Source organism: Hyperolius riggenbachi, chromosome 12, assembly GCF_040937935.1.
Source record: "Hyperolius riggenbachi isolate aHypRig1 chromosome 12, aHypRig1.pri, whole genome shotgun sequence".
In the NCBI taxonomy this organism is placed as follows: Eukaryota; Metazoa; Chordata; class Amphibia; order Anura; family Hyperoliidae; genus Hyperolius; species Hyperolius riggenbachi.
In genome coordinates, this window is record NC_090657.1 from 96,479,622 (window position 1) to 96,497,689 (window position 18,068).

At 43.6% G+C, this 18,068-nt stretch overlaps 1 protein-coding gene across 1 annotated transcript in view; it reads left to right on the forward strand.

The window, feature by feature from the left end:
• Positions 1-18,068, forward strand: part of LOC137542559 (serine/threonine-protein kinase 4-like) — a 151,094-nt gene that overhangs the window by 113,837 nt on the left and 19,189 nt on the right. The window contains exons 7-9 of the mRNA XM_068264572.1: positions 1,162-1,299; positions 9,813-9,941; positions 13,878-14,070. Coding sequence (XP_068120673.1) covers positions 1,162-1,299; positions 9,813-9,941; positions 13,878-14,070 — 460 coding nt within the window. The remainder of the gene's footprint in view (positions 1-1,161; positions 1,300-9,812; positions 9,942-13,877; positions 14,071-18,068) is intronic.

Consider the following 18,068-nt stretch of genomic DNA (forward strand, 5'->3'; position numbering starts at 1 on the left):
TCAATAATATATTTGTATTTGTAGCCTACTTAACTATTGTTTATATTGTGGCACATTTTTAGTTGCGGCCACACTGGTTTTATATGTGCATGTGTAACAATTTGTCAATTGTCCTGGTGCTCCTATGAGGATATTTTTCCTTTGTTCCTTCTTTACTAGCACACAGCAGGGGCACAGGTCTGTGCTCACAACAGGCTCAGTGCTCTGTCAAGTTCCCCAGAACTGCTCCATGCTCTGTACACACACTGCTGCTACATCCAGAATCAACTGTAGCAGGGAAAGAAAGGGGGCGGTGCAGCACATGGTGCAGGAAGCAGCATGGTGCTGTGAGCTGCAGGATGCCTGCAGACATTCTGGTGTCAAGTTGTGCGTGTCCCCAGACACTGCACCGGCCCTGGTATGAGCGGGATTCTGGGCACCAGTTATCCCTAAAGTACCGTAGGTTGTTTGGGTGCTCAGCGGCATCAGAATTATGGCCTGGCAGGGCCATAAGTAGCAAGTAGTCAGGAAATTGGTTGATGAGGACATCTGTAAATTAGAGAAGCTAGGATTTGGGAAGTTTATAATCTAGAGTGAGTAATATAAATATTATGCGTTTTTATAGGTGTTTGCTGTCAAACTAATTAATAAAATTTGAACCTAAACTTAGGATTTAAAGTGTACCTGAGATGTAATTAATTAAAGCATTTATACTTACCTGGGGCTCCCTTCAGCCCCCTTTAAGCCTTTGGGCAGCTCCGATCGCCTGCTTGCCGGGCCCGGTCTCCCCCTCCAGTCGATTCAGTAGTCCTATGCCGCTCATGCCCAGCTGAACATGTGCACCCCCATTGGCTGGAGCATTCTGCATTGCGCAATAGAACTGAACAGGCACAGAACACTCCCGTTGATGGGAGCGTGATGGGTGGTGCCTGCGTGGCTGGGCTGTACTGCGGGACTGGCGGCAACTTAAGAGACTATCGAATCAGCCCGAGAGGACGGTGAGGGAGCTAATGGCCTGAGGGGGCTGAAGGAAGCCCATGGTAAGTATAAATGCTTTAGTTAATTTCATCTCTGGTTTCCTTTAAATATGGTAAATGTTTTGACAGTTACTGTTTTTAACATCATGCTTATTTTGTTCTTGCAGTAAAACATAACTACTTCTGTTTTATTTGTTCTTTAAAGGCGATCTTCATGATTCCATCAAACCCGCCACCTACACTTCGGAAACCCGAACTTTGGTCAAAACAGTTCATAGACTTTATTAACCAATGTCTAGTTAAGAACCCGGAGCAGAGGGCCAGCGCCACTGAACTACTTCAGGTAAAGCTCTATCTGCAAAGTCGGACTCAGAGTCTGAGCAACCACAATAGTCGGTTTGTCTAGATGGACATTATATATTTACAGCTTTATTAATTAAAGCTAGTAAATAATAATATCAGCCAATCTGTTTCCTGCGAAACTCGCTAGCTACCTTGGCCTCTTGAAACTCGCTAGCTACCTTGGCCTCTTGAAACTCGCTAGCCACCTTGGCCTCTTGAAACTCGCTAGCCACCTTGGCCTATGTTGTAATCTCTTTGGGCTATGGTGTGGCCACTGTGGTTGGGGCAACAGCAAAAGATTAACCTTTTTTAGCACTGCTAGCTACCATATAGAGGTAAGGCATTTTCTCTCATCGTCCTTCAGGATGGCTTCCTCCCGAGAGGAGACTGACCCACCCCTAAAGGAAACAGGCAATAATTAAATAATTGAATTAATCTGGCCCAGCCCATATAAGCTCCCCCTCCTCCTAACCAACTCAGTTTTTTGACTGTTTCCCTACACCCGAGGTACAGGCAGTTAGGGACTCTGAGGTGGGGGAGCCTGTTGGTACCTGCCTTAAGGTAGATGTTTTTTCCCTTTTTTATTTTTTTCCAGCTGCAGGAGAGCTACCTTGTCTGGTGCTCTAGGTGATTATGTGGTAGGTAGGAATGCCGGTATAATCACTTTCTTTTCTGGGGCCCTGTGAGGGCAGTAGAAGGGATCTGCAGCTGCTGCCTCCGAAGTTTTATACGGTGTGCTGGGCATACCTAGTAAGGTTAGTTGCACAGATAGGTGTAACTTTATGGGCACATAGGAGTGATTCTGTGGCGTCTAAGTGTTCGGGGAGACGCCGAGTCAGGCCTCCGCAGTCAGCGCTGCGCTTGACAAGGCACGTGTACATGGTCCAGCGGCATCTTCCGCATTAGGGGAGACGCTGTGTCGGGCTGGAGTGTACTACCACCCTCTTCCTGATGATGCGGCGGAGATTGAGGAGCGCGCCGCCTTTCCTCGTGCTCTTAATGGGACACACACCATCGAGATTGGTTGGGGATGTCGGTTGGAGGGTGGTAAGAGGGATCTGTGGTCCAGCGATTTGCAACAGAGGTTTTTCACACTATTGTCTGTATTAGGTTTACCTAAAATGCAGTAATTTGATTTGTTAATCAGGTTTACCGAGGTAGACGGATATAGTAGTGCCTCTGATCATAGCCCTAAGGGGTTAACAAGACTTTGGACTGTGTGATGTCAGTGATCAGCTCACCAGTCAGCTGATTAGATGGAGGTGGTCCAATTTAGGGTGTGGTGGTTAGGAGTATGTATGTATTCACTGTGTCCCATTCAAAGTATGTACACCTGATGAAGGGGATATGCACCAAAACATGTAGTGTATTACTGGGATTTGATGAAACGCAAGTTTGAAGCCAATTGAGTGCCTCCTTCGTATTTACTATAATGCCTCAGACACTACTAATGCCCGAAGAGAAACAGGATTGCCAAGCTCCATATCACTCTCGCCTAGAGTTTAGTCAATGTAGTCAATGGGAATCTGTCCTAAAAAAAAAAAAAAAGCCAGATACTTATGATGTCCTCTCCTGGTCCCCATTCCAGCGCTGGCTGCGCAGTAGCAGTATTTGACCAATTTGGTCAAATATTGCTGTCTCTGCCACCGAAGGGAGGCTTTGAAAGTCTTCAGGATCCCGAGTGCTCCCGGAGACAGGCCGCTCCATACTGCACTTGCGGGTGCGCAGTATGGAGCCTGTCTTCGGGAGGACTCTGCTCCCGAAGACTTCAGAAGTCCCCCATGGCGGGGGATTCAAACGGGACAGCCAGCACTTAACAGAGGGGACTGGGAGAGGAGTGGGAAGGCTCTAAAGCAGAGCTCTCCAATCCCGTCCTCAAGGCCCAGCAACAGGACATGTTTTGCAGGATAACCACAAACATTCACAGGTGGGGTAATTAGTGTCTCATGGATTTCCACAAAACATTCACAGTTGGTGGGCCTTGAGTACAGGGTTGGGAAACACTACTCTACAGGACCCAGAGCCTTCCCTCTTAGGTAAGTATCTGGCTTTTTTTTTTCTTTTTAGGAACGATTCCCATTGACTTTAAGACACACATCTACTCTAAAAACCTTGCTTATCCAGTAGTGAGACTGCATTGCCTCTTGGTAGTTGCCACGTGTTGATCTCACATGTTTGACATTGTGAATCTCCTTAGAATGACAACTCCCCTTTATAACAAGGAGGAATCCTCTGTCTCTTCACTTTTCACACAGGATAACTGGCTCTGTCCATTGTGGAGGAAGATGTGACTGGGAAATCTAGGCCATGACATGGTGGGAATAGTGTATTCAGTAAATATTTCATAGACCCTTGACATTGCCTTGCCAAATACAACACATATTAAATGCAAACTAAATAGGATGAAGTGCGATGTGTAGTGAGGACAGCAAGATCCATTATTAAACAGAAGAAATGTTAACCCATCCAATATATTAGGAAAACTGTGTATTTTGTCAGCATTTACATTATACCGGGGATCTCTTCATATATTGGCTTAAAGAGAGCCCGAGGTGGGGTAAAAAAAAAGTAGGCTACCTGATCCATGGAGCTGAGCGCTCTGCGCCGCTCTTGTGGGCCGCACTGGCCCACTTTCACTTTTGTGACCTCCGGGTCACAACACTGGAATGAGAGACTGTCTCTTATTCACAGCGTGCAGGGAGGCGGGGGAGCGGCAGGGGGCACAGCCAGGGGGAGGGAGCTGCCCAATGGCAGCTCTGGAAGTCCTGTTAGAACACCCCTGGTGGGCGTTTTGAACTGGGAATCCCTATCACCTGTGTTTACCTCCGAGATGGCGACAAATAATGTTGCCTAGCTCGGGGGGCTATAGCACTGCGGTGGGGGGCAGAAAGCAGCGGTGTGGGGACACATACGCATGTTATGAGGCAGAGAACATGCCTCTGTGTCCATCTGTCCACCTCGGGTTCTCTTTAAAGGGATACTTAAGTCAAAAATAAAAAATGATTTTTACTCACTTGGGGCATCCCTCAGCCCCCTGAAGCTGTATGGTGCCCTCGCAGCCTTGCTCCGATCCTCCTGTCCCCACCGGCGGCTACTTCCGGGTTCGGCGACAGCCGCTGACAGGCTGGGAACGCGAGTGATTCTCCGCGTTCCCAGACGCTATATCACCCTCTATGCTGCTATAGCGTATATGTTATATAGCGTACATGTTATCTAGCGGCTGGGAACGTGGAGAACCACTCGCGTTCCCAGCCTGTCAGCGGCTGTCGCCGAACCCGGAAGTAGCCGCCGGCGGGGACAGGAGGATCGGAGCCAGGCTGGGAGGGCACCATCCAGCTTCGGGTGGCTGAGGGATGCCCCAGGTGAATAAAAATCATTTTTTATTTTTGACTTAAGTATCCTTTTAAGGAGTTTGGTAGCTGAGAATCTAGATTATCCCAGCATATCGCAAAAAATACATTGTAAAATACATGTGTACAAATAAAATAAAAAGCTGTATAAATTACTTTTCTTCTTTTCCTGTCGCTTACAGTAGACAGTAGATATATGACAGATCTGACAGGTTTTGGAATAGTTTGTCTCCTCTTGGGGGATTCTCAGTATGGCCTTTACTCTTTACAAAAGCACTCCCTGTAAAGCATTTATACAAATATGTCCACCAGCCTGCCTACTAAATTGCACACTATTTTGGCAGTTGGACTGAGCAGCTGACATTCAGTAAGTGCTTTTTTGAAAATAAAGAAAACCCTCAGAATACCAGAGTAGGGGGACTAGTCCAGAATCTGTCAGGTGTTTAATGCATACTGTGAGTGACAGCAACATAGGAGTAAAGTAATCCATAGTGCAATGTATTCTGGGAACAATGTACTTCTTATAAGTATGTTTGTTACAGTTCCTCTTTAAAAAAAAAGATGTGCAAAGGATTGAACTTCATCTCAATCAGTAGCTGATACCCCTTTCCCATGAGAAATCTTTTTTCCTTTTCTCAAACAAATCAGCAGGGGGTCTGTATGGCTAATATTGTGGTGAAACCCCTCCAAAAGTGTGATGTCTGCACCAGGGTGCTGACACCACACTGTGGGAGCCTTGTTGCATTGTGGGAAATAACAGCTGTTTCCAACTGCCAAAAATGCATCATCTCTTTCCACAGACATCACCTGCCAGCAGTAAAGATGTCCTCATGTGATAAATGTCAGAATGTAAATCAGGGAGAGGAAAGATGTTACAGTGGGAAAACAGTGACAATTATTTATAAATTGTAAAAATTAAAGTGAACCTCCGGACTAAAAATCGACTCAGCACTGAAAAGGCTTTGTGTTTCTTTAACAGTTTCACGGCATCAGAACTTTGTTTCTCTTATACAAGCCTCATTTTTAGCTGCACAGAAGAAAACTGCCTGGGTTGTTTACCCCTGATGCTGTGCAAAGCATCATGGGATTTCTGATTTTGTTGTTCTCGTTCTGCTGTTTTGGTGCAATTTTTTTTTTTTTTTTTTTTTTTTACATTTTGAATTTGACATTTGAAGCCTAGCGTGTGCTGCTGGGAGGGGTAATCAGGACACAGGACAGTTGGAACTGTGTCTCCTGCTCCTTGTCACCTCCTTTCAACCAAAAAGATGGCTGCCCCCATGACAAAGATGGCAGCCCCCATGAATCACAAACATTTGTTTGTTCTTTTAAAACAGGGTGGGTACGAGATTATATTACCTATCTATTCTAATTAACATAACTAATGTAACTTGATGACAGTATGTTTGTTTAGGCTGAAGTTCCCCTTTAAGCACTTCATTACATTATTTTCACTGGAGTTCCTCTTTCAGTTTTATAATTTTTCATGATAGCGGTCCTTTAACCACTTAACATCTCAGTCGTTTTCAGCTTATGCATCCGAGCAATGTTCACCTCCCATTCATTAGCCTATAACTTTATCACTACTTATCACAATGAACTGATCTATATCTTGTTTTTTCCGCCACCAATTCGGCTTTCTTTGGGGGGTACATTTTGCTAAGAGCCACTTTACTGTAAATGCATTTTAACAGGAAGAATAAGAAAAAAAATAAAAAAAATTCATTATTTGTCAGTTTTCGGCCATTATAGTTTTAAAATAATACATGCCTCCATAATTAAAACCCACGTATTGTTATTGCCCATTTGTCACGGTTATTTCACCATTTAAATTATGTCCCTATCACAATGTATCGCGACAATATTTTATTTGGAAATAAAAGAGCATTTTTTCCGTTTTGCATACATCACTATTTACAAGCTTATAAAAAAAAAATAGAGAGAAATATTTCATCTTTACATAGATATTTAAAAAGTTTAGACCCTTAGGTAAATATTTTTTTTTTTTTTAATAGTAATTTTTTTTTGGTTTTTTTTATTAAACATTTTATGTGGGCATTTTTGGGAGGGTGGGATATAAAAGTGTTTTATTTGGGGAAATATTGGTGTATTGTAATGTTTTTGGGAATTTACTTGTAGTTTTACTTTTTGGCCACAAGATGGCAATCTCGATTTTTTTTACATGACGTCACTCTAAGCGTACAATGTACGCTTAAAGAGACACAGCTTCAGAAAGAGCGAAGCTTCCAAGAGAAGCTGTCGCTTTTTCAGCGGGGGAGAGGAATCAATGATCGGGCTCCATAGCCCGATAAATTGATTCCGTGGCTACCGACTCCGCGGCCGGGAGTGCGCGTGCACGCGCGCGATCGGCCGCGGGAGCGCGCGGGAGCGCGCCTGTCCTCCTTGACGTTTTTATACGTCAAGGAGGACAAAGTGGTTAAATAAAGCTATTCACAAAATTAGATTATTTACCTCAACAAAATATTTTTTTCTTTGCTGCCAACGAAGCGTGCTGAAAGCAGTCTTTTTTTGTTCCTGCATGCCATGACTTGGTGGCCATGTGTCAAACTTGTATTGCATATGACCTTGCTATTATCCATTTAGTGGCTTCACAGATAATGTAGGCCAACAGAAAACTGAAACAGCCACTCTGCAGTCAGGACTTCCTGGTAGTAGAGTCTGACCATGGAAGGGACTTTAGTCATGCCCACACCTGTCCACATGACTGTACACATTTGCACTGGAGCTGGCTTATTGTCATGTGGTGGGAATTTGACCTTACCACTTGAAGCCCCACCCACTCTGCTAGTGTGATGTTAGGTGGGGCATAGTTAAACTTTGTATGGCCCTTTCCTACCTTCATGACTAAGTTAGTCCCACTTCAACTAAAGGACATGGGTGTTGTTAAACAGTGGTTTCATTGTAATGGCTCCATGTTTTGTTTCCATTGCATCTGGACTTTTACAGTACAGCTATTACATGTTCTCATTCCACATATCCTCCTTTTAGTTTCCCCTTTACCGTGCCCCATCCCATTATAGTACCCTCTATAGTGCCCCCTTTATAGTACATTCATATATACTGCACTTTATGCAATACCTTTTTATTGTGGTCCCTGTGCTGTCTCCCTTATAGTGGCCCATGTCCTTTGCCACATATAGTGGCCTGTGCGCTGTTCCACCATATGTTGGCCCTGTGCAATGTCCTATTATAGAGGATTTCTTCCTCCTTACAGTAATACCTTGAAGGTGTTGCTGTAAGGACTACTAGTGATCTAATAGTCCACTCATCTTCCATAAAGATTTCTCTGGAAATCTGCTGGTCCCTCCTCTTCCTCATAGGTTTTCCGTATGGTCTAGTGGTCCCTTACAGTTTGCATGAGAGAGAAGGGAAAGGATTTCTAGACTACCAGCGCAAAGATCAGAGAACTTAGAGTAAATATCTCTTATGGCAAGCACACTAGGCATGTGTGAGTATGATCCACGTATGCCCAGTAGAGGGAAGCACTCCTGCACAGAAAAAAATCCCTCTGGCACAGATTAGCAGAAACCACTGGGTTTAATACCATAGTGGCAGAGGGACCCGGAGCTGGATCTGTGTCATGTAGAAGGATCTATAAAACCTCAAGACTATCCAGATGCTTCCCACTACTGTGGTATCTTTTTTTTTTTGTTTTTTTGTTTTTGATATTTTATTTCAGGATTGCTTTAAAGTGGTATTGTCACCATAAAAATCAAATTTCAACAGCAACTGGTCTGAGTGTATTAAGTGATAAAGATGCTAATCCTGCATTCAAAACTTGCAAAACTTTTTCTGCTGTTATGGTTTGTAGTTATCACATACTTTAGGAGCACTGGCCCTAGTGCCAAACAGTGCCAAAGAGTTGAATGCTGGGAGTTTTTTTTATCTATAATATATTCCTCCTCTTCCATTTATTTCCCTGCCTCGCTGCTTATCAGAAACACCCTCTGATCACTTGTGTTTACAAGCAAGGCTGAGGTGACTCAGTGATTGGATGTGTAAATAAAATAAAAAAATACAGTGTAGTTGTTAGTATACACCTCAGTGGGAGTGTCAGAAGACTCTGGGAGGAGGGCAGCTAATGAGTACACAATGAGCAAGAGAAGGGAGGGGGGAAAACAAGAGTCAGGGAGGATATAGTGTCAGCATTAGCTTGGCAAGATGGCCACTGCCTAGAATAGGATTTTCTGCTTTTCCTTTATAAAATTCACAGGAATCATTATGTGGATAGCACAATACATCTGTTATATGTAAGTAGAAGTAGTATTTATCTACTTATATATGTGTTTTTATTTCTAGGTTAGCATGGGTGTCACTTGTTCTTTGCGACATGTGCTTAATCTAGTGGCAGTTTATTGGAACTGCAGCCTCTTTTTGCTACTTGATTAGCAAGACTAACTTATTTTAAAATGCTTGGGTCACTTCCTCAATGCCTGAGCATAGGTGTATTTGTCTCTGTTGAAGCTCTAGTGACTCTTGTGAATATGCTGTGATAACGACCCTGACTTGTGTACAAATTGTCCAGGTGTTCCTTGGTGACTGCTTGCCTGACTCCTGGCCTGTTCCACAACTGGTTATTTCCGTGAACCTCAAATCTAGTCCTGATTCTGTCAGCAGTCACCTAGTCTTCCCCAAACTAGGGGGGTGGCACAGAGGATCCATCGTCCCTGCCACACCCTTGGAGTATTTCCCTGCCGTCAACCCCTTGAACCTACAAGGCTTTCTAGCCTATAGTAACAATTCTGTGTAATGCAGAAATATGGTTAATCCTGATGAAAGTAAATGTCCTGCACTATATTACTACATGATGCCTAAAGCAGGAAACAGTGGGAATATTTACCCTATACAGGCCGCTAACCTACATGCCCGGCAGCCAAAGGCTGTAGGTAAGGGTCCTGATCTGCACTAAGCTGCTGTCCGTGGAATATATCAGTTGTTCGTTTTGTGACAAATCAGCTGCTATCTATTTACTTTTTCCTGTGGAGTAAATATGGAGCGGCTGTTGGTAGACAACCTAATATGCGAGTATAGTACTAAAAAAAGTTGTGTACTTAAATTGGCAGTTATTATTATTATGATTTGTAGAAACATTTTGATATAAATAATAATATAATTAGTTTAATATACTGATGCTCCTCTCTTTTAGCACCCATTTGTAAAAACCACCAGAGGAACATCCATCTTGTTACATTTAATAAACGAAGCGATGGAAGCAAAGATCAAACGCAGCGAGCTACAACAGCGTGAAGTGGAACCTGAAGATGAGGATAATGGGGTTGGTATTAATGAGATTATTTTATAACAACAACAATACGGGGTTAACAAATGCCGAGTAACATACCCAACTATTCCGGTTGGCCAATACCAGAGGTGCCCACAGTCAAAATGATCTACCTATGTACAATTTTAGGAGCACATTTGTATATACAGAATGGAAAATGTAGTGGGGCCGGGATCTACCAAGAAGTCCTTCGCGATCTACAGGTAGATCACGATCTACCTAATGGGTACCCCTGGCCAATACCAAGAGTGTGCGGGTTAAGCTATTTTGTGTAACTGTGGAGCAACTGGCATCCTGTATCCTAAAATGGAACATTTCACTCCCAAAACTACAGGAGTGGGGTGTACTCACTGCCCACATTTTTTTTAGAGCATTATTGAAAAAAACACACTGGTGAATAGGCCCCTAAACCAACTTTTTAAAATGTGTTTCACGCAAGCATGGTGGCATAAGTGGTTTTAACTCTCGTCTTTGCAGCGCTGGGTTTGAATACCAGCCAGGGCACGATCTGCATAGAGTTTGTATGTTCTCCCCCATGCCTGCATGGGTTTCCTCCAGGCACAGCCCAAAAACATACAGATAAGTTAATTGCATTCCCCCTAAAATTTGCTATGACGATGCATACACTACACAATACAGACATAGATATGGGACTATGGTAGGGATTAGATTGTGAGCCCCTCTGAGGGACAGTTAAGTGACAAGACAATATACTCTGTGCAGGACTGCGGAAGATGTCAGCGCTATATACAGTGGTTTGCAAAAGTATTGAAGTTTTCCACATTTTGTCCTATTACTGCCACAAACATGAATTTATTTTATTGGAATTCCAAGTGAAAGACCAATACAAAGTGGTGTACACGTGAGTACAAAGTGGAACGAAAATCATACATGATTCCAAACATTTTTTACTATTAACCCTCCTGGCGATTTATCAAAATCCGCCAGGGGGCAGCAAAGTCATTTTTTAAATTTTTTTATTTTTTTTTTCATGTAGCGAGACAAGGTCTCCCCGGAGGCGATCGGAGATCAGGAGATCCCGTTCAAAGAACGGGATCTCCTGGAGGGCTTCCGATCCACCTCACAGCGCTGCCTGGCACTGATTGGCCAGGCAGCGCACGGGATCTGGGGGGGGGGGCGGCCGCGGCGCGACGAACAGCGGTGGATCGGCGGGTAGCGGCGGCGATCGCATTGCATACGCAGCTAGCAAAGTGATAGCTGCGTGTAGCAAAAAAAAAATTATGCAAATCGGCCCAGCGGGGCCTGAGCGGTGCCTTCCGGCGGCATAGTCCGTGCTCAGCACGGGCTTACCGCCAGGGAGGTTAAATTACTGCAAAGTGGGGTGTGCGTAATTATTCAGCCCTTTTTGGTCTGAGTGCTGTCAGTTCCCCATAGACATTGCCTGATGAGTGCTAATGACTAAATAGAGTGCACCTGTGTGCACCAAATACAGCTGCTCTGTGATGGCCACAGAGGTTGTCTAAGAGTATCTTGAGAGCAACAACACCATGAAGTCCAAATAACACACCAGACAGGTCAGGGATAAAGTTATTGAGAAATTTAAAGCAGGCTTAGGCTACAAAAAGATTTCCAAAGCCTTGAACATCCCACGGAGCACTGTTCAATCGATCATTCAGAAATGGAAGGAGTATGGCACAACTGTAAACCTACCAAGACAAGTCCGTCCACCTAAACTCACAGGCCGAACAAGGAGAGCACTGATCAGAAATACAGTCAAGAGGCCCATGGTGACTCTGAATGAGCTGCAGAGATCTACAGCTCGGGGGGGATCTGTCCATAGGACAACTATTAGTCGTGGCCTTTATGGAAGAGTGGCAAGAAGAAAGCCATTGTTAACAGAAACTCAGAAGAACTCCCGTTTGCAGTTTGCTACAAGTCATGTGGGAGACACAGCAAACATGTTGAAGAAGGTGCACTGGTCAGATAAGACCAAAATGGAACTTTTTGGCCAAAATGCAAAACTCTATGTGTGGCGGAAAACTAACACTCTTGGAGTCTGCAAAAGACTTGAGACTGTGGCAGAGGTTCACCTTCCAGCAGGACAACGACCCTAAACATAAAGCCAGGGCAACAATGGAATGGTTTAAAACAAAACATATCCATGTGTTAGAATGGCCCAGTCAAAGTCCAGATCTAAATCCAATCGAGAATCTGTGGCAAGATCTGAAAACTGCTGTTCACAAACACTGTCCATCTAATCTGACTGAGCTGGAACTGTTTTGCAAAGAACAATGGGCAAGGATTTCAGTCTCTAGATGTGCAAATCTGGTAGAGACATACCCTAAAAGACTGGCAGCTGTAATTGCAGCAAAAGGTGGTTCTACAAAGTATTGACTCAGGGGGTTGAATAATTACCCACACCCCACTTTGCAGTTATTTTTTTAAAAATATTTGGAATCATGTATGATGTTCGTTCCACTTCTCATGTGTACACCACTTTGTATTGGTCTTTCACGTGGAATTCCAATAAAAATGATTCGTGTTTGTGACAGTAATGTGACAAAATGTGGAAAACTTCAAGGGGGCCGAATACTTTTGCAAACCACTGTAAATACTACATAATAAAATAATATTAAATAAAACATATGCATATATTTAGAATAAAATATTATTTCAAATTTACATTTACTGTGTTATTTTTGTGCTATTTTCAGTTAAATATAGGGTGGTTTGCAAATTGTTACATTCAGTCTTATACAACATCCCAACTGTTGGAACTAGGATTATAGGTGTAAATTACAATTATATTTATGGAGCCCTAAGAAGCATAGACAAATTGGCCTGGAGTCCTTCTGTAAAGTCAATTATCACACTGGCTAGGTGGAAAGCACTCAGAGTTCATGGTTGAATCCTGACGAGGGAGTTGAATGGGTTTCATCCCACATCCCAAAAACATACTGGCTTTCCCCCAAATGTGCCCTTAACATTGGTGGGGAATCAAGGGACATTAGATTGTGAGTTCTGCGGAGCAGGGCCGGTTTAAGCAACAATGGGGCCCCAGGGCAAAATAAACCTGGGGACCCCCCCCCAACATATACCCCAGAACAAAAATCGGCATTAGGGGACCTTTTTTGCAGCTGGTATAGTCAGGGTGTGAAGTCCCAATCGATCAGAGCTCCACATTCTGGCTATCCCAGCCTGCATGGGGGACAAGGGGTTAAAAAGTTTCAGGAGAGGGGACCCCACATAATTAAAAAAAAAAAAAAAAATTCCCACACTCTAAACATAAAAAAAATTGGGAAAATAGGAAAAAATGCCAGGGATCTTCATACAGCCATATTGCGGCTGTATAGCGATCCCTGGCCAAAGGGCTGCGGCTGCGTATAGACCCCCTGGAAACCCCGTCAGGAAATTTATTGCGCTTTTGTTTGATGCATGTAAAATTACACTACCGTTAGGTTTGCTACTAAAAGTTACATTTACCGCATTTAAAACTATACTTTTTTCCTTCTAAACTTTAAAATCGATTTTCTCAAAAACTATAAGGTCTTTTTGAAAAATTGTTTTTTCCTCTTATTCCTAATGATCTCCTTAACATATCCTGCAAATTTAGGGTTTCTAGCATTTAAGGTGGATTTGCTATTAACCATTAAAGTCGGCAGGTTTTTAAATGTGTTTTTTTTCCCTTTGAAACTTTAAAATCGATTTTCTCAAAAACTATAAGGCCGATTTAAAAAAAATGTTTTTCCTCTTGTAGCCACTGGGGGCCCCTACAAGCTCTGGGGCCCTGGGGCAGCTGCCTCCTTTGCCTTAATGGTAGCGCCGGCCCTGCTGCGGAGGAACATCTAAAATGTTAATTGTTCAATGAGTTCTTTAAAGCACTGTAGAAAATGTGTCAGCCTTATTAAATGCACAATGCAGTAATAATATTTCTTACCTGTGCACGCATATACATTTTTGTATTGTCAGGATGAAGATTATGTAGATTCTGGGACCATGGTTCAGGCGCAGGGCAAAGACATGGACACAGCGAGACAGTTCGATACCATGATTGAAGATGGTGATGGCACAATGGTGCACAATTTAGGGACACAGCTCGGTACCATGTTAATAAACAATGGTGATGATGGGGATGAGGGAGAGGATACAGGCACCATGAAACGTAAGTTTACTTTTCACAAGATGATTTTCATACAGCAGATTTGTTAAGAGAAAGCAGCACGGTGGTGTAGTGAATAGCACTCTCGCTTTGCAGCACTGAATCCCCAGGTCGAGTCCCTACGAAGGCTGTGCAGAGTTTGTATATTCTCCCCATGTCTGCATGGGTTTCCTCCAGGACCTCCCGTTTCCTCACATCTCAAAAACATACAGATGAGTTAATTAGCTCCCCCTTAAAATTGGCCCTAGACTATGATGGACTTATGACTATGGTAGGGATTAGATTGTGAGCCCCTCTGTGGATCAGTTAGTGATAAGACTATATATAATCTGTAAAGTTCTTTGGAAGATGTTGGCGCTATATAAATGCTAAATAATATTGACTGTTAGAATGTAAACTTGCTTTATTTGTGTAAGGGTCTGATATAACAAAGGCTTTGCAGTCTTGTACACACACTAGAGCATAGGTTCTCAACACGTGGTACGCGTACCCCAGGGGGTACTTCTGATGGTTCCAGGGGGTACTCAGGCTTGATAAACTTAACCAAGAATAACAAATGTAGAGTTTTAGAAAATTATAAATCTTATTTTAACACCACCAAATTTGTATTTTAGCTAGTTAAGAGCAATAGTAAATGCTTGGATATGGTTTAAAACCAGTTATCATGTACTACGATTAAATATATATTTGTCAAGGGGTACTTGTGATAATGTTTACTATGCTAGGGGATACTTGGTGAGTACAGGGTTTTAAAAGGGGTACGTACCAATAAAATGTTGAGAAACACTGCACTAGAGGGTTACAGGCCGACCCCATTGTTCTCCTTACCACTCCCTTTGAAGCCACTCTGTCATGCACTGCGCCCTTATCCTCTATAGCAATAGAACTTAAACCCAAACTGTCATTTAAGGGATCGAATCCTGATCCCTGAGGGCTACAGGTGTGTGTGTACTGTATATAAGCACTTTTGGTAGTGTAGTAGAGCAAAATGGTGGCAACATATGTGGCCAAATCAATCACAGGTGAAGTTCTGGCCCTTCCTAGGGAACGCAGTCGCACCCGTGTCTCGAAGACTGGTAAATCTCTTTGGACATCTCCGCCTGCTTTGCCATGGCCCACCACCAGTTATGTGGCTGCCAAGCTGGGGGAAGACCGCGGCAAGGCAGATAGAAGTGGCCAGAGCCTATGCGGCAATTTTTGGAAAAAAAAATCACCTTGGCTGCATCTCCAAAGAGGGTGGGGGAGTGATCAGCTGTCTGGAGGGATGAGGCCAAAAAAGGTAACCCTAACACCCCCAATCCTCCATCATTAAGACCGAGCCTGTTATGATGGACTTTTTACCTTCGGTTTCCCTTAAGCCTGCCACAGTAAACTATGCCACCATACAGCCAGTGCAATTCATCAACTCCGCACTCGCCATTTTTTTTAGCCAGCTCTGCACCCCTGTATCTCCACTACTGTAAAAGTGCCCATACATTACTCAATGTGTGGCATCAATATGCAGCTAATTTGATCATAATGAACGAATGAGGCAGAGAGCAATGCGGCAATGTGGTCGCTTGATTAACCATTTCGATTGATTTTGACAGAAAATTGATCCATCTGGCATGATGGAAAGATCTTGCTCAATATGGCTCGGTAAGGTGCGTGGTGATAGGGAAGTTCAATTTCCCAACAACCGATACACCCTCTGTCGGTCTCCTCCTGTGTAAAAAGTTATTCCCACCGGACCCGTGGTGAGTGTTGCAGGCTGTACCCTGCCCCGCCCCCTCCTGTATTCTGTATTTTTCTCCATTGCTGCCCGGCGACTATGCCTAAACTTCCACAATAAAGCTTCTATTTCTGTGGTAACTGATATTTGAATGGAGTATAAAAGTCCGCAGGTAGTCTTCAGTAATATTAACCTGAAACCTAATATTAGATTACCGCATTAGTACTTGGTTGTTGTGCTGTACTTAGCTGCTCATATTTCACTTACTCGTTTGTGGTTCGTTCCTGTTTTGTCAATCCTCTTTTGTGTCCTTGTCTTTAACGTTCAGCATGTCCTTTTCACTGTTTTAGATTCTTTTTCATTTCTGCATTTTTTTTTCATTTAGCACAAGTCCGCTTTCAGATTGACTGACAGTGTGTAATGGCATTTCACAGCAATCTTTAATTTGTTCTTAGCAAGTTCACCCATACTTGCATGAGAAAGACTATCCTCCCCAAGGAAGGCAGGTTTTTTACTGCAGCTCACAGGATGGGCCTGTCACTCATAACCTTCACAGCTCTGTCAAGGTCACTGACTCCCAGTCATGCCAGTCATGTCTCACTCACACACTCTGCATTTACATATCTATTATCAAACACATCTATAGCTCTATAATGATAATAACAAAGATATTCTAGTAAGCAAATGTAATGTTAAACAAAATCACATATAAGGTGGAAGATTTTGTAATTAAAAAAAAAAGCCTTCTAACCACAAAATATTGATTTTTGTGTAAAGTGTATCTGGTATTCAGGTTAAGCGTAAGATGGAAAGTTACATCTGATGATATTGTTTTCTGCCTTTCGTGCTGACAAGTACATTAATCTGATCCTGACACTGCAGCCCCCTGTGTAACATCCAAATTACTTTCTGTAAGGACAGAACATTCTGAAATCTCTGTGTAAAATTTCCACGACTTGCAATATTAGGATATTTTGTGTTAATATTTACATAGTCCAGCTTATTGTGTTTTTTTTTTTGTTTCTTTAAGGAAATTATAACACTTTTTATCTATTTTTCCGTTTTTGTTTTTTTTTAATGCTTAAAATTGCTTTAATCAGGAAAGTTTGAACGCAAAATATAAGCGACGCGGAATTTGGGCATCCAGGAATAGCTGATAGTAAAATATCAGTAAATGTTCCTGATATTTTACTACAGCTAAACCTAAGGCCCCTTTTACACTTAATCAGTTGCTCTCAGTTACCGTATATACTCGCAAGCAAGCCGACCCGCATGTAAGCCGACCCCCCAACTTTTACCTGAAAAGCCAGGAAAAAATTATTGACTCCCATATAATCTGGGGGTAGGAAATGCTAGCCGCGTGAACCCCCCCCCCCCCCCTGTGTGTCCCAGTATAGATAGTATAGTGCCCAGTATAACTAGTATAGTGCCCAGTATAGCTAGTAAAGTGCCCAGTATGGGTAGGTAGTCCCCCAGTATAGCTAGTAAAGTGCCCAGTATAGCTAGTAAAGTGCCCAGCCAGTATAGCTAGTAAAGTGCCCAGTATAGCTAGTATAGTGTCCCAGTATAGCTAGTATAGTGTCCCAGTATAGCTAGTATAGTGCCCAGTATGGGTAGGTAGCGATCCAGTATAGCTAGTATAGTGCCCAGTATAGCTAGTAAAGTGCCCAGTATGGGTAGGTAGTCCCCCAGTATAACTAGTATAGTGCCCAGTATAGCTAGTATAGTGCCCAGTATGGCTAGTATAGTGCCCAGTATGGCTAGCATAGTGCCCCAGTATGGCTAGCATAGTGCCCCAGTATGGCTAGCATAGTGCCCCAGTATGGCTAGCATAGTGCCCCAGTATGGCTAGCATAGTGCCCCAGTATGGCTAGCATAGTGCCCCAGTATGGCTAGCATAGTGCCCCAGTATGGCTAGCATTGTGCCCAGAATGGCTAGTATAGTCCCAGTATGGGTAGGTGGGTGGGTAGGTAGTGCCCCTCCCCGCTCTCCCCGCGGCCATGACCTTAGGCGGCGCCGCTTCCTCTATCCCCGTCCTGCTCCGGTAACTAATTCACAGCAGCGCGCCCCTCGGTGGCTGCTGTGATGCCGGAGAAAACCATAGAGAGCGGCTTCCTGTAGCGGCGATGTGTATCGCCGTTACTATGGGAACCGCTCTCTATGGTTTCCTCCGTCATCACAGCAGGCGCCGAGGGGCGCGCTGCTGTGAATTAGTTACCGGAGCAGGACGGGGATAGAGGAAGCGGCGCCGCCTAAGGTAATAGCAGCGGTGGCCACGGGGGGAGCGGG